This window comes from Thunnus albacares, chromosome 17 (genome assembly GCF_914725855.1).
Source record: "Thunnus albacares chromosome 17, fThuAlb1.1, whole genome shotgun sequence".
Lineage (NCBI taxonomy): Eukaryota > Metazoa > Chordata > Actinopteri > Scombriformes > Scombridae > Thunnus > Thunnus albacares.
In genome coordinates, this window is record NC_058122.1 from 11,519,308 (window position 1) to 11,531,933 (window position 12,626).

The following is a 12,626-nucleotide window of genomic DNA, read 5'->3' on the forward strand; positions in this document are numbered from 1 at the left end:
AAGGTAGAGTGTGGAGGGGATCTTTAATTTTGACTATCTCTTAATTTCGATTTACCATCAGTATTTTTACTTTATCATTCCTGCTTTTTTTGTTTTTCTGGTATAACTCGGCCTGTATATCGATTATATGGGCTCAGTCATTCTCCTCGTGGTGAGCCTCGGAATACCACGTGACCGCGCCCTATTCCTTAGCAACGAGCGTGCGCGCGTCTGTTACGTACGTCCCTTATAGCGCCTTCCACGCTGCCCTGTCAACCGGCTACAATGATCTGCGTGTTCCTGACTATATTTTCCTACATCTTTCGGCCAGGTTGGTGATATACTTGTTTATACCACTCATGTATCATCTCCCAGCCCTTCACTTTCGTTTTTACCCGGATAACATGCTCTCAGAGCCCGCTGTGTGTGAGCATGACAGCCCGGCCGGGACAGATCCACGGAGGGAGACGTTGGCTAGCTGCAGAGGGGAGCGGAGTCAACCGGTGAAACTGTTGATAGAGCTTTTCAAATAATGCAATGTCTAACAGAAGTAATGAAGAGTGGCTTTAAAGTGTGTATAATAATACCCAGTCTGTGCGTTTTAACCTTAAAATAACCTTAGAAGATGTGTTAGCATGTTGCATGTCTTCTGCCTGTGTGGGTGAATCTACAATCAGCTAGTTAATCAGCGTCCATGTGTCCTCACTGTATCGTACAGAGAGTTGATTCATTATCCTATTAATAGCTCGTGTGTTAGTGCGCTTATGAGGCTGCTGCTGCTGCAATATGGGGCCGAAAAAAAGGTCACAGGGAGATCTGCATGGACTTGAAGATTTGGTGGTTAAACGTGCACGGATTGAGGAGCCTGGTGAGACATACCACAGCCAAAAAATAATGTAATAATAGGGTTCAGGCGTTTTCCTCAGAGGAGTAAGTTTTTCCATCCACAGCTCTGCTGGTTTTCAGAGTTGGACGTGGTGTATGGGAGTCCAACAGTGTCTGCTAACTTAGTAACAAATTGCAGACTACATTTCTGAAGATGCATGTAGTTTTTTTTTGGCTGGACTGCAGGGACCAGCCCTATAAACGTCACTGACTGACTGACTCACTGACTGAATGATGAAGTTATACCATTGGTTTGCCGAAGGACGCCAAAGCTTGGGACAGCCAAGTATCCCAGAAAGCCTTTCACACCAACTGGCAGCGATGGTGGAGATTAAGTTGTTGTAATTTTTGCTGTAGGACTGTTAATATTTCACTTTATTAAGTTTTAATATTTTTTCAGGTGAGAAAGTGATCATTTAGATTCCCAATATGTGGTCAGTTTATCCATATAACGCCTATTTGGAAATGCCTATGTTTTCGGAGATATGAGGAGCCGCTGGTCGGGTAAGACCAGCCGGTCATCAGTCATTGTCCATCAACATCCTTGAGGAGAACATGATCCGATGAACTGATCAGCTCTTTGGTGATTTATTGCTGGCTCTAATGTCTCCATAGCATTTTGATATATGATACAATTCCTTTTGGAAGATAAATGTTGGTTTCACTGAAGACATCTAACAATTGTAGCTGCCACATTAGTTTGTCTGAAAGTAAGTGAAGCTTCATGTTTTTACTGGACAGAACAACAGCGCTGCCTCTGGGGCTCTATATGTCCAGATATCATATATAAGCTCCGTACTTGGTGTACTTGGTATTTAGAAAGGTCGTATGTCAAATTGGCTTCAGTCAAAGCCTGGCACACTTCCTGGGGGCTTGGTTGCTACGGTCCAGCCATACACTTATTTGATCTAGTCTTGTTGAAGTTCAAACCTGTGCACTGCTACATGGGAGGTTTTTTTTTATATGTGTGTATCCACAAAGGCAAAATAAGCAACATTTTTTTCCAATTCAATTAAAAAACACTTTATTTGTCCCTCAAGGGGCAATTTGAGGCAAACAAGAACGCATATACAATTCATTCACACATATTCAAAAAAATCTTAATAAGTACAAATATGACAGTGCCAGAAAGAGTTTAAACTCACAAGGATTAATGGCGGTGGCCAGTCTACAACTATATAACAATATCCAAAAGGCTCATATTGCATCATAAGTGTCTAAAGTGTCAAAGTGCGAGCACATGAATTTATCAGTCTTTACACAAGATAAACTGACCATTTCTTGTACTTTGACTGTTCACAAGTCTAACGGCTGGAAGGACGCACACTGGATGATCTGGTTGCACACTTGCGTATAAATAAATCCACTCTGCAAAAGAAAACACACGTCGGTTCACTGGAACACTTACTTTTCTCAACCACTGCTTCCTCTGCTGAGATGCATGCAAGCCGCTCAAGGCTGTGTGGTGGCTCGTCGTCTGTTTTCATTTTGGTGCTGTGTTATCTTTTTGCTCTAGTCTGGTCTGGTGTGAATGAGCGCACCTTCATTGCCGTGAAACCAGATGGCGTGCAGCGGAGACTGGTGGGAGAAATCGTGCGGCGCTTTGAGAAAAAAGGTTTCCAACTGGTTGGCCTCAAACTAGTGCAAGTATGTTTTTATTTCCTCTAAAAACATTTTCTCTGGAGACCAATGTTTGTAAAATAGTTTTATATGAATATGTCTTGTGTTGTGTGTGTGTGTGTGTGTGTGTGTCAGGCGAATGAGGACCTTCTTAAGGAACACTATTGGGACCTGAGGAGCAAGCCGTTCTTCAGTGAGCTCATTCGCTACATGAAATCTGGACCAGTCGTTGCCATGGTGAGATTCCTCGTCATTCTTTATTGTACACGTGTCCTCATTTGGTTTTTGGTTTGCCAACTATTTAACTTGGTTAATATAGATTATATATAGTTTTCAATTATTAAAAACTAATGTAAAACAGCAAATCTTGAGCCATTTGTATTTGTTAAATCAGCAGTTTTCAGTTTTGTCTCCACTCAGTCTCCATACATGAATGTGAAATGTTTGAGAAATGTGAAAGATGCGCTGCCAGCAAACTTTTGACTTAAATATGCTCCTCTGCACTTTCGTACCTCTGTTATCTTTTGATTTGATAAGGCCTTATGAGGCAGAGCTGTTTGTAAATGTTTGATTAAACATAAAGGAGTAACACTTTGTACTATTGTGGTCATTCTGCATTCATGTGTGTGTTTCTGTGTTTGTTCAGGTGTGGCAGGGTTTGGATGTGGTCAAGACTGCACGTAAGATGTTAGGAGAGACCAACCCTGCAGACTCCATGCCTGGAACCATCCGAGGAGACTACTGTGTGGAAGTGGGCAGGTAAGATCACCTGATGACTCAGCTCCTCTGACAAACGTACTGTACGTGAGAGAGAAGTGTATTTTTATGATATATGAAGCCTCAGTGAGAGCTGATTTCCATTCTTGTCCATATAAACAAATAAATCACTGTGAAAAATAACTTACAGTCTGAATACCATTTAAGACTTAAGTATTTTTTTGCACAGACAAGGACAAAAAGTACAATCAAAATAAATACGAAGGGCTTTTTTAAGGAGTTTATCCTTATTAGAATTGAGAGTCCGATGTATTGTTGTACACATTGTAAAGCCTTCTTAGGCAAATTTGTGATTTGTGATATTGGGCTATAAAAATAAAATTGACTTGACTTACAGTCTTGTTCTAGACATAGTTGCCAGAAGAAAGTGTTCTGCTCAGTTTGTTCTGAGTCTGATCTCCTAAAGGCACCACAGGTCTGCTCAGGTTAAAGAGTTGGTCATTTGAGGATTAATATTGTTTACATTGACAATATAACACCATTGAATTTGCATTTAAGACGTTTTGACATTTTAAGCAGGTAAAGCACAGGTGTAAATAATGACATGAATTAGCTGCTTCAGTTTCAGGGTCCTGGTATTGCGCACACTGGCTCACTGTCACACTGTCATGACTTATACTCGTTCATGTGACTAGTAACAACTTTGACAAGTCAAACTGTTGTTATCCCGCTTCTGGCAGTCGTGAAAGACTCTTTGTCCCCAGAATGACAAAAGAGAGAAAAAAAAATGAATTGTGTTCCTTAGAAAATGTTAAAGATCCTCATTTTATCTGAGTGTCCTGAACATTTGTCGGCTGTGCGTTGCAGGAACGTGATCCACGGCAGCGACTCTGTGGAGAGCGCCTATAAGGAAATCTCTCTGTGGTTCCGGCTGCACGAGCTGCAGAGCTGGAACGACAGCAGCATCAAGTGGATCTACTGATGCTATACATGTACTGTCTGCACACCGTCCTGTAGCTAAAGCAATGTTGTTGTTGTTTTTTTTTTTGTTTTTTTTTTATAAGTGTGATAACATATCATACCTCAGATGAATATTGTTTTGCTTTAGTAGCTTGTAGCCACTTGGGAGATGAGGTCACACTGCTGCCTTGCTGGATCTCTCGCTGCTGCTGCTTTTTTATTATTTTTTTTCTAATTGAAGCACAATTCTGAGGTGAACTGACGTTACCAAACAAAAATGCACTAAGTGAGCAATAACTTGATCTGTATGGTCATGTCTGCTTCTGTTAGAGTTTTTGTTTTCCTCCAGAACACTCTCATGCCTACAGTTTTTAAGCAATAAACTTGAATTTGGAGCAATAAAAGGTCATGATTAATAATAATCTATTTAAAGTGCAGTACAGGAAACTGTAAGCATATGTGTATGTAAGTATACAGTCAATGTGTAAGTTACGCTTAATAAATAACAACAGCTAAATTATACGCCAGCTCAGTTTGTTTTATATTCAGTTTTGGCTGAAAATTGAACGGAGCAAAAAAAAATTTCCTTGTCACTTGGAAGAAGCTCCTTTCAGTTTTTACAGTAAAAAAAAATCAGCCACATGTACAAAGTCTCCGACAACAGATGATTGCACACACTGAGACTACTTGAATGTAATGGTTAGAAGTCTTAACAGCGTTCCCAGAGCATGTCGCTCTGATTTTGGATTTGTAATTTCATCATCTCAGGCTCAGAGTCAAAATTGAAATGAAACTGCACTGATTTAAATGTGCTTTTGTGTGCTGTTGTAATTTTTTTTTTTCCAGCAACTAGCCAGTTCTGTCACATTCATGCTTTTATAAAACACTATGATGCTGTACGGATGATCAAAAAAACATTAAATCATCTTGAAATCCTTTTTAAAATGTTGTTTGCTCAGTTTCTGTGTTTTGTGAAGCGAGACGTACACACGCACACACACACACACAAACACACATCAGCTTTACTGTTTTTCAGCACACAAATATGTTTAATATTTAATCCACACAGATAGAGATCAATGCATGAATTTCCATACTGAACAAAGAGGATGGGCTTCAGCGTGTCTGGAGATTTACAATCATCCCTGTACACTTAATGACAACACACCACCGTGCACCTGCTTTACACCGAACCGTCCGATCAACAGCCAGTCAGATGAGGGAAATGAGTCGAAACCCTCGACACGTTAAGAGCGACACCTTTTTGACTGCGTTTCCCGCAACTCTGTTCACACGACTCCAGCATGTAGACGTGACATCACCAGATATTTCCTGTCACTTGAGGTCTGTTACCACACACTGACGGCTTTCATCAGGGGTAGAAAGTGAGCAAACGTGTCTTTAATGGAGACACTTCAAACAGAGGTGACTGCAAGATGCAAAATATTTCAGGTAACAGCCAAAAAAAGCCCAGACGTCTGTGCTGAATTTGAGTGATTCTGACTTTTCGTTTGTTACGTGTCGGCTTATCTTCATTTTCCCTCAAAGTTTAAACAAACCCAAACACCTTTACTATCTCATTGCTGCACCTGCTTTTTGTTTTTGTTGTTTTGTTTTTTTTTTGGTACAACTGATGCATGTTGGGGCTCTGGTCTTTGCTTTAACACAAAGTGGAGGCTTCACAGATGACAAACTAAATGGAGGAAGAAGAGGAGTAACTGTGGGGCAGATGCAGGACAATTAAGGTAAATATAGAAGGAGATACAGTGTGCTTACAGGGTGAATATAAGATCGATACAGAGGTGGGAGGTAGTTATGAGGCTGGGTTACAAGGCTCATGAAGATAGTTACAATGCCCTGGGTGGGACAGAAACAGGATGGCAGGCAGATTACTAGGTCAGAGGAGGTACTTACAAGGCATTAAAGTTACAAGGTGACGGGGCAGGAGGGGGTATAATAGTTACAAGGGACAATACACAGCTTGGAGGGTCGTTTTAGAGCTGAGGGTGAACTTTTACATGACCGGGGATAATTACAAGGTTTGGGTGGCTGGAAGCTTTCGGGGAGAGGAGGAGATGTTTGTGGGGTTTTTTTTTTTAAGGAGATGGGTGGGAGAGGCATTAAAGCAAATCCAGGTGTCACTCAGGTACGTAAGACACCTGCCAGACGATGATGTGGCTCCGCTCAGCTTTGCACAAAGCAGGTTTCATCTGCGAGGCCCCGCCACTCTCTCCTTCCTCCGTCTCATCGTCCTCTCCATCGCCTGAGGAAAACAGATCAACTGAGAATTTAGTATTTCCATAATGAACATTTATTGTGCTGGAAACATGTTAAAGAGTATGAGGGCAAAAAAGAGATTAACTATTTCCTCATTTATTCCTGTAATTAACCAACATTTCTACATTCAGGCATCAAAAGGTAAAAAACATTATTAAACAGGAAATAATATAATTTATACATATTTAAAGAAAGGCGTCATATCACTTTCAAAAGCTAAAATGTTTGGAGAAACCTTTAAAATGTATTATCACATCACATATTAAATATTAACACGATGTTGCTGCAACAATGGTGTTAAGTTAAATTTATGGAGAATTACGTATTGCTGAAGTGCAAATGTTCAACTCATGAACGACAATATTGTTATTGGTAATAATACTGAAAACACCAGTTACTTTTGATTTTCTGTGGAGTGAAGTGTTAGCCTCTATACAAAGTATTTACTGCCCTCCAGTGGTAACCCCAAAAAGTTTTTGTTTTTTTTGTTATTATTATTTATTCATTTACTTATATTATGTATCCTTTATGCCCCCTAAAAGAGACAACAGTATATTGGTAAAATATCAACATGCAGCAACACAACTGAAGTACTTTTTTCCATTTTCTCACAGCCTTGCTGTTTTCTGCGTCACTAATGTATTGTCAGGTGTGTGTGCCGTTGGGTGCATGTGTGATTGCTCACCTATACGGAAGTCAATGTAGCCCTCTCCTCCACTCAGCACCAACACGTTTTGAACACTCTGGGCCTCCGTCTCTGGGGGCGCTGTGGAGCCCTGCCCCTCTGATGGACTGTCCAGCACACTGCCGTTCAGGGTGGCCAGAACATTACCTGTCACAAAAACAATAAGAAGATAAAGAATATGCAGTTATAGACATGCAGGACAAAATGTAAGTGCTCGATTAAAGAAAAAAGAATAATGAAGAACATCTAATTGAGTTTATGCACTGTATAATTGTTCTTCACAGGACACCAAGAACAGAATAACTTTTAAATATCGTCTGCTAATCTCATGATCTCAAACTGAGTTCCTAGTTTTTAGTCTCATCCATAGGTAACTCCTCACTATAATCTGATACACTGACGATGGTGTCAGTGAACATTGTCATCTGTTAGATCAGCTTTGTGCCTACCGGGTACGGAGACGAAGAACTTGACGGCATCGCGGTGTCCATGGAAACAGAGCTGGGCCTGTGCCATGGAGCAGTAGGGGATGAAACTGCCGCTACTTTTCTCAGAGCCCTCGTCACTGTACACATGGATCACTCCTCCAGAAGATGTAGGAGAAACCTTATTGGCTGAGGGAGGAAGAACCAATGAGTGAGAAACTAACCAAACAGGAATGATTAGTTTAGAGACACACTAACAGATCACATTTGGTAGGTGGAAATATTACCAAAAAAAAAAAAAAACAGGACAGTAACACCCACAATATTCACATGAACCCACAGATCAACAGACAATGAGAAATTTTAAGAGTAATTTCAAAATGTTTAAGGCAGATAAAACACATCCTCTGCATGCAATGAGTCTGGTACACACAAACATACTGTATTTTTGATGCAGTATGACAAAGATAAATAGCATGCAAAGCAACCAGTGAACAAAAGTGCTGTTCTGATAAAAAAAAAAATGAAATAAACAAGACGTCTACAGCCATGCTAGCAGCTCTGTGAGGCTGAACTGAGCTAAACGCTAACATCAGCATGCTAATATGCACTGAATGACATTAACATGCTGATGTTTAGTAATGTTAACCATTAATACCATCTTAGCATAGCAAGTTAGCATGCTAACATTTGTGAATTAGCACAAAACACAAAGTACAGCTGAGGCTGATGGAAATGTCGTTAATTTTGCAGGAATTTGGTCCTAAATTTTTATTTTGAACCTCATGGTGGCGCAAGACGAAACAGTATCACCAAAGTGATTAAACCTACATCTTTAAGGGAACATGAATGTGTGTATAAAATTTTATGGAAATCCATTGAATAGTTGTCAAGATATTTCAGTAAAAAACAAAAATGTCGCTGGAAGAAATCAGTAAAAAGTCATCCTCTGGGGAACATGAATGGACAAAATTTCATGGCAATCCATCCAGTCGTTGTTGAGATATTTCAGTTGGACCAAAGTGGCGGACCAGTGACAAACAGACAGACATTGCCATCGCTAGAGGCCTGACTGAGTGTTACATATGTCTCCTTGTAGCATAAAGAAACAAGCAGCTTTAATGACACTGCAGAGGAGGTCTGCAGAAATTGATAGTTTCAGGGGGACATGAGGGTTTGCCTGGGTGAGGGCAGGTAAGAAGAGGGAGATCACAACAGCAGGAGGAAGGGAGCGCTCCCACTTACCCCTCAAACCCAGGAGCTGTCCCCGGTGAAGGACCACCGCTACAGGAGGCGGAGGAGGAGCAGGGTGAGAGGAGAGCAGAGGAGAGAGAGTAACAGTAACAGTAATAGTTACGACAAAGACTGTCGGGAAGGAAAACAGAAAGTGGAAAAAGAAGACGGGCAGTTTTGTGGGGAGAGGTGGGATTAAGCTGAAGAGGAGCACAGATAAAAAGCGCTACAGTGTGTGTTTTATGTGAGTCTGTGTGGGTGAAAAAACGCCAGGAAAAATGATGTTTTGTTTTTTGATAGAAAACTGCAGACTCCTGACTCTCATTTTAGGCGACATAGTGATATTAATTTATATTTGATACAATTTGATTATGAAGTTATTAAAGTCATGTGCACCCCATTAGCTGAATTTCAGATAATCAAAAAAATCAACATGAATGGCTTATTTGCGATGGGCTAAAGGACTCCACGACAAAATGTGCTTCTACACCTCCTCATAGTTTAGGAGTCACGAGTCATGAGTGACCATATGGTGCTGCTGGATTCAGATCTACTGGACTATTTAAATATTCAGCTAACTAACGTCCAAACAGACGAGCAAATGGAACCACAAATAACCTTCATGGCAGAGATACTAACACAGCCTTGGGATGATGAAGCACTTATGGTAAGCTGATTGAATGAAAGTCAGACTCACTCTCTGTCAGTGGGATGGAGATGATCACACCGTTTCCGGTCCCTACCCACAGACGATTTCCACCTATCAGAAGAGCTGTGATTCGCACAAAAGAGAAGCCCAGCTTGCCAGTACCTGTGAATCACAACCGGTGTCAGTGGAGTGGAGCAAAAAACTGAACAGGCTGCTGATGACGTAAACTGCGGTCGACTTTGTCACTGAGAACGAGATCCCTCCCCTAAAACGAAACATAATCTCACCCAGCATCTTGCTGACGTATGGCTCAATGTCCACATCCTGGAGGTGCTGGTGTGTGTGCGCATGGTAGAGTCGCAGGGTCGAGTCTAGCCGGATCGACACCCACACACCGTCACCGATCCACGCCAGCTGCCGCACCTGGCTCTCCCTGCGAGGGTGGGCGTCGAAGGACTTCTACAGAGAGGTGAAGTAAATCAACACAATATTATGATAACATTACACTAAATCAAAATCGCTGCACCATAAAAGACAAGAAGTTTGTGATGATGATGTGACATTACTCACTTCAATTTGCATGCTCTTGGGCTGAATGACGTGGATTTTGTTCTTGTAGCCGCACCACACCTTATCGTGGACCACAGCCATGCAGCGGATGGAGTGATGAGGCCGGCCGAGGTCCATGAGGTGGTAGTTGGACAGATCCCACTGGCCATCTGCATAAAAACACACACACAATGCAAAGCTGTAACTAATCTAAAGAAAAAATTAGGTGATTTCATTGCTCCAGTCACATAAAACAAGGCTTCTGCAGGGTTGTGACAAGTTTCCATCCCTTTGATTAACTCAAGAATGAAGAGCAGTAGAGCTAAAAATAAAGGCAGCTTTTCTTGGTTCCTGAAACCCCTAAATATCAGGTGGAGCTCTGTTTAAAATATTTAAAATGCCAAATACCCTCTGATCTGTGGAATATGGCGAGGGTCCCATCAGCGAGGGCAACCAGCACACGACCCTTCACATGCCTGCAATTAGAAAACAGAAAACAGAGACTTTTGGAGAAACAGAAATGTATAGAAATCGTCTCTGATATCCTGACTACACATGAGTTTCCTACAGACACCCAGAATTGAATTGTCACAGAGAAGGAATTGCAGTAATGGGTTTCTTACACCAGACTGAGCACTGAGTCTTTGAGTTTGATGGAGTGGAGACACTTCTTCCAGTTTCCAACAGCTGAGTGGACATAAAGCCTTGAGGGGAAACAGAGGAAAGTTAGTCCATTCTTCAGTTCATTACAGAAATATGATCATTTGTAGGTGCATCTTGTGCTGCTGTTATGAAGCTTTTACATGTATCAAAAATACTCTGCTAGTCTACTATGACTTGAAATTGCCAGCACTGATTTAATGTGTTACTCAATGTTACACCAGGGTAAAGAAATAACTGTAATAATGTTTTTTGTAGATACTGTGGGGCTTCAGCAGAAGTTCAGCTGATTGACTCACCAGCCGTTCTGGGCCCCGAGCCACATGGTGGGGGCCACGCTGGTGTAGTTCTTGGCCTCTTCACCTCCATCCTCTGTCTCTGGAGGCACAGACATTTCCTCTTTGGACTGACCTGTTCCCCTGTGAGGACAGACGGCATTTGCATTTATCTTATCTAGTCTCAAAATGCACACCTGTTTCAAGTTTTATGCCTTATAAAATGGACATTTTACAATATTTCCTGATGATTGTCTTTACATGGAAAGAGTTTTTGACCTCTTACCTGTCAGAGGCGTCTACCGGACGAGGCGGGGGATCGGTGAAGACGTGCTCAGTAAACGGTCCTGGAGGTCCAGATCCCAGTCCTGCGTGATTGGCCGTTGACTCTGGAACCTCAGTGGCCTCGGTGGCTTCCTCAGCTGACTGAGCCGGGTGAATCTTCCCATTCATGGGGGGCGCAGCAGGGGCTAAAGCACAACATCATTGAAATAAATGCACACACTGACAGCCTCCTAACCTTTCTCACCTTTCGATGATAACACAAAGATGCAGGAGCACTTAAGATGTGCCCACCTTGTCCTTTGTCCATTATGGGAGTGTCAGTGCGTGAGGAGCAATTGCTACGAGCAACGCTGCAGTTAGTGGCGCAGCCCACAAGCGTGATACCAGCCAACATGCCCTCTACGCTGCCGGTGTCCTCACCTCCCCCCGCACCTCCATCACCTGGATCCAACACGATCTCCCCTGCTGGGTAGTCGCTCTCACTGGCAGCTGGATACCCACACACAAATATGGACACATGTCAACACACTGTAGCTAAATCTCTCCAGGAAACCAGCATTTGTGCAACAACACAGTCAAATGTGCAAAAAAAGTCACTCCCATCACGATAACAGACGTCTAAAAATACAACTCGAAAGGCTTTAAAACAAGCACTTCCTGTCTGACCTGGCACACTGGAGATGCAGAGTACATGGGCATTGCAGACATTAAACTGGTCGACCAGTGAGCCTGGCTGGTTAGCGTCGATGATGACCACCTTGCTGGCAGAGTGGGTGCTGGTGAGGATCCACACTCGACTGCTCATGGTGTCTGTTTCCTGGAGCTCCTTCGACTGGGTGAGTAGAGGAGGGAGAGAGGAGTCAGCAGGGTTTTACAAAATGATATAAAAAGGACAGTCATGATTAATTTGTGGGTAAAACTATGTGCTTCATATTTCACACTTGGCTAGAAATAAAATGAGTAATTGTCCTAAAATGGGTGTCAGGCACTTTGTATCAGTCAGTGATTGCTGGTCTACCTTCCTCTTCTCTGGGGAGGTGTGGCTGTTCTTCTTTTCAGCTCCGTCCTCCTCAGCGTGCAGGGGGTCGCTGCTGCCTGACGCTGCCTTGGCTGGTACCGACTCCTGGCTGCTGGCCCTCCATCCTGTTAGGTCCACTCCTGCTGCACACCACAGCTAAAGCATGTGCAAACACACACAAACAAGATGTCAGAGATTTAAGTTCTACCTGTATGTAATGGTCGTCCTTTCTTCCCTGAATTCCTCACCTTTCTGTTGGGGTCCTTCTCCACCAGAGGGCGACAATACACCGGGACGGGAACATTCTTCATGCGGTTGTCCTCTTTTTCATTGGTGGTCTAAAAGCAGAGGTTATAGGAAGTTAGGAGACAAGGCGTGTCACGAATTATTGTCTGGTTCTCTCAACACA

At 42.4% G+C, this 12,626-nt stretch overlaps 2 protein-coding genes across 20 annotated transcripts in view; one reads left to right on the forward strand and one right to left on the reverse strand.

Moving 5' to 3' along the window:
• Positions 1 to 202: 202 nt before the first annotated feature.
• On the forward strand, positions 203 to 5,106 carry nme3 (NME/NM23 nucleoside diphosphate kinase 3). 3 transcript variants are annotated; one of them, XM_044332349.1, is made up of 5 exons: positions 203 to 310; positions 2,381 to 2,511; positions 2,620 to 2,721; positions 3,131 to 3,243; positions 4,069 to 5,106. In XM_044332349.1, the coding sequence occupies exons 1-5, from the start codon at positions 265 to 267 to the stop codon at positions 4,181 to 4,183; spliced, it is 507 nt and encodes a 168-aa protein (XP_044188284.1). In that variant the 5' UTR covers positions 203 to 264; the 3' UTR covers positions 4,184 to 5,106. The 3 variants fall into 3 exon arrangements, with proteins under 3 accessions (XP_044188284.1, XP_044188285.1, XP_044188283.1); XM_044332350.1 differs by lacking the exon at positions 203 to 310 and adding an exon at positions 343 to 482; XM_044332348.1 differs by lacking the exon at positions 203 to 310 and adding an exon at positions 573 to 847.
• An 81-nt stretch (positions 5,107 to 5,187) lies between these two features.
• The window catches only part of mapk8ip3 (mitogen-activated protein kinase 8 interacting protein 3), a 32,335-nt gene continuing 24,896 nt past the window's right edge, over positions 5,188 to 12,626 (reverse strand). For 14 of the 17 annotated variants that reach the window (XM_044331696.1, XM_044331691.1, XM_044331690.1 and 11 more), the window contains 15 exons: positions 12,466 to 12,555; positions 12,218 to 12,373; positions 11,866 to 12,031; positions 11,491 to 11,688; positions 11,201 to 11,384; positions 10,939 to 11,058; positions 10,603 to 10,683; positions 10,388 to 10,455; positions 10,001 to 10,149; positions 9,718 to 9,889; positions 9,479 to 9,592; positions 8,794 to 8,832; positions 7,573 to 7,737; positions 7,124 to 7,270; positions 5,188 to 6,424 (listed from right to left, as the gene is read on the reverse strand). In XM_044331696.1, coding sequence (XP_044187631.1) covers positions 6,300 to 6,424; positions 7,124 to 7,270; positions 7,573 to 7,737; positions 8,794 to 8,832; positions 9,479 to 9,592; positions 9,718 to 9,889; positions 10,001 to 10,149; positions 10,388 to 10,455; positions 10,603 to 10,683; positions 10,939 to 11,058; positions 11,201 to 11,384; positions 11,491 to 11,688; positions 11,866 to 12,031; positions 12,218 to 12,373; positions 12,466 to 12,555 — 1,974 coding nt within the window. In that variant the 3' untranslated portion in view covers positions 5,188 to 6,299. The remainder of the gene's footprint in view (positions 6,425 to 7,123; positions 7,271 to 7,572; positions 7,738 to 8,793; positions 8,833 to 9,478; positions 9,593 to 9,717; positions 9,890 to 10,000; positions 10,150 to 10,387; positions 10,456 to 10,602; positions 10,684 to 10,938; positions 11,059 to 11,200; positions 11,385 to 11,490; positions 11,689 to 11,865; positions 12,032 to 12,217; positions 12,374 to 12,465; positions 12,556 to 12,626) is intronic. The other 3 variants (XM_044331704.1, XM_044331693.1, XM_044331702.1) reach the window with 2 other exon arrangements.

Bases quoted from the DNA above. Each gene is read 5' to 3' on its own strand.
- nme3 (XM_044332348.1), top strand. From the start codon at position 766: ATGGGGCCGAAAAAAAGGTCACAGGGAGATCTGCATGGACTTGAAGAT. The intron at 848-2,380 runs GTGAGACATACC...TTTTTGCTCTAG, and splicing joins TGCACGGATTGAGGAGCCTG to TCTGGTCTGGTGTGAATGAG. The intron at 3,244-4,068 runs GTAAGATCACCT...TGTGCGTTGCAG, and splicing joins TACTGTGTGGAAGTGGGCAG to GAACGTGATCCACGGCAGCG.